At 38.4% G+C, this 2,093-nt stretch overlaps 1 protein-coding gene across 1 annotated transcript; it reads right to left on the bottom strand.

Annotated features, from left to right (window-relative positions):
• Positions 1-377: 377 nt before the first annotated feature.
• On the bottom strand, positions 378-1,686 carry LOC110937535 (putative RING-H2 finger protein ATL21A). The gene is made up of 2 exons (XM_022179965.2): positions 954-1,686; positions 378-852 (listed from the first exon to the last, which is right to left on the bottom strand). The coding sequence occupies exons 1-2, from the start codon at positions 1,648-1,650 to the stop codon at positions 407-409; spliced, it is 1,143 nt and encodes a 380-aa protein (XP_022035657.1). The 5' UTR covers positions 1,651-1,686; the 3' UTR covers positions 378-406.
• Positions 1,687-2,093: the final 407 nt, after the last annotated feature.

Below are 2,093 nucleotides of genomic sequence, written 5' to 3'. Positions count from 1 at the left end.
AAATGATATTATAAGTTTATAACATTCTTCATATATTTGCAAGGCTGCTTTGCTATTGTGATTGTATCAAATACACGTGACTTTATATTTTTGAATTTTTGACTCGTTATCGGTCAAATTTTGTGGTGAAAAAGCCCCTTTTGTTAAAGAAAGATATACCATGAAAAAAAATTAGAAGTTATCAATGATCTATTTTATTTTTGTTCATATGGGTGTTTCTAACATCTAACATCTGCCCTGTATCGTATACTCTTATTTGTTAAGCCGTGTTTCCTAACCACATTCGATTGGATTTTGACATCACACGGACTAATACGCATTGAAATCTCTCATTACCTATCTCGAGAAGAACAAAAGCGCGGATCAAGATCGAGTACTGAAAAAAAAGCAACGAATATTGAATATGTTATAAGTCCACACGAGGTGGAGAAGGTGTATTCCTACAAACGGGGCATGTCCCTTTCAACTTAAGCCACTCATCGATACACTCAGCATGGAAGCAATGCCTACACTCGGGAATGCATCTGACTATCTCCTTAACATTGTATTCCGACAGGCATATGGAGCATGCGGCATCTTCATGTCCGGGAAGGCGTTTGCTTTCCCCTAGAGCCACTTTTGTGTAGGACTCTATGGTCAACTGGTCAAGACCTATGACCGTACCGCCATGTGGAACCATGGCGGTCTCTGGTGTCACTGCGGTGACATTCCGTGTTGCATTTCTTGCAACCCACGTGGCTACTCTTCTGTAGTCCCTCCATATATAATATGCCATCGCTATAGACGCTGCTATGGCCGGTAGAGCTAGAGCTATCGACACGATTATCAAAGCTATTGTCATTTTTTTATTGCCTGAAAACGTAAATTTCAATTAGTGAGATAGGGTCATAGGGTCACAAGGTCACGTTCATTTCAGAACCAATAATATGATTATTGAAAAAGATTTGTCTTACCCTTTTCGGTATTTTCGAAGCATGCAATCTCTTGCATAGTGGTATTTGTGTAACCACAAGTCCCACCCTCTTCTATACACTCTTGACAATTAGGATTATCCCATGTCAAAGATATATCCATATTTAGGTCAGATGTAAGCCCTTCTTGATCTTGATACCACGATATTGGGCTCCGTATAGAACCGATGATCTCACAATCCGTGCGCTTAGCCATCGCGGTACCAAAACTCACAGAAGAAGTAGCTAAAGTTGAATATGTAGAATTGGTTAGACAACCAACAGTGATGTAACGCGACATCGTGACCTCAACCGGGCAGCGCAAAATCGTGTAGTTTCGACTTGGAGAACCCGAAAAAGGTGAACCCGATAGGTCCAAAGTCAAACGGCGAGCAGCAGAACAGCCAGACGGGTCATAAATTTGGATAACTTGAGATCGGTAATCAATGGTTCTGACCGAAAAATTTCCTGAATTCGGGAGGTTGAGTACCAAGTTTCCTTGTTTGTTACACCATAGATTAAAGCCCGGATAACCACATACGTCGGGTTGTTGGCCTATCACACGAAAAGGGAACCGAATTGAGTATGCACTCGAGCCACAATAGGAAATCGGGCAGTCGTATGATGATGCTAATGAAGTATGAAGGTGTAAGATTAGGGTCAGGATTATGAGGTGAAGGAAGATATTGAGATCTTCCATTGATGTTCATTCTAAGGATGGAAAGAGAAGATTAATGTGTATAATATAAACATCAACACATCATTGTATTGTACTAACTATTAAACAACACATTTGACTTTTTTAAGGTCAAATGTTTCTGGCCTTTTGAACCTATTAATAGCTAACTTACATTTGTTTATAACTAACAAAAGTCAATGGCTGCTTCCTTTATATTTTTAGAATAGGGATTTTTACATATTTCCCCCTCCTAAGCTGGCTTATTACGTATTTCCCCAAATAAAAAAACACAATTACATATTTCCCCTCCCTAACCCATATATATTACATATTTCCCCTTTTCATTAAAAACTCTTATTAGATGACTATTTTACCCTTAATGAACTATTAAATGAATATTTACATATTTCTCATTTTTAATATCATCAATCAATTACATATCTCCCCAATTCATGTAGTATTAT

Source organism: Helianthus annuus, chromosome 4 (genome assembly GCF_002127325.2).
Source record: "Helianthus annuus cultivar XRQ/B chromosome 4, HanXRQr2.0-SUNRISE, whole genome shotgun sequence".
NCBI lineage: Eukaryota > Viridiplantae > Streptophyta > Magnoliopsida > Asterales > Asteraceae > Helianthus > Helianthus annuus.
This window is presented reverse-complemented; position numbering and strand designations above follow the sequence as displayed.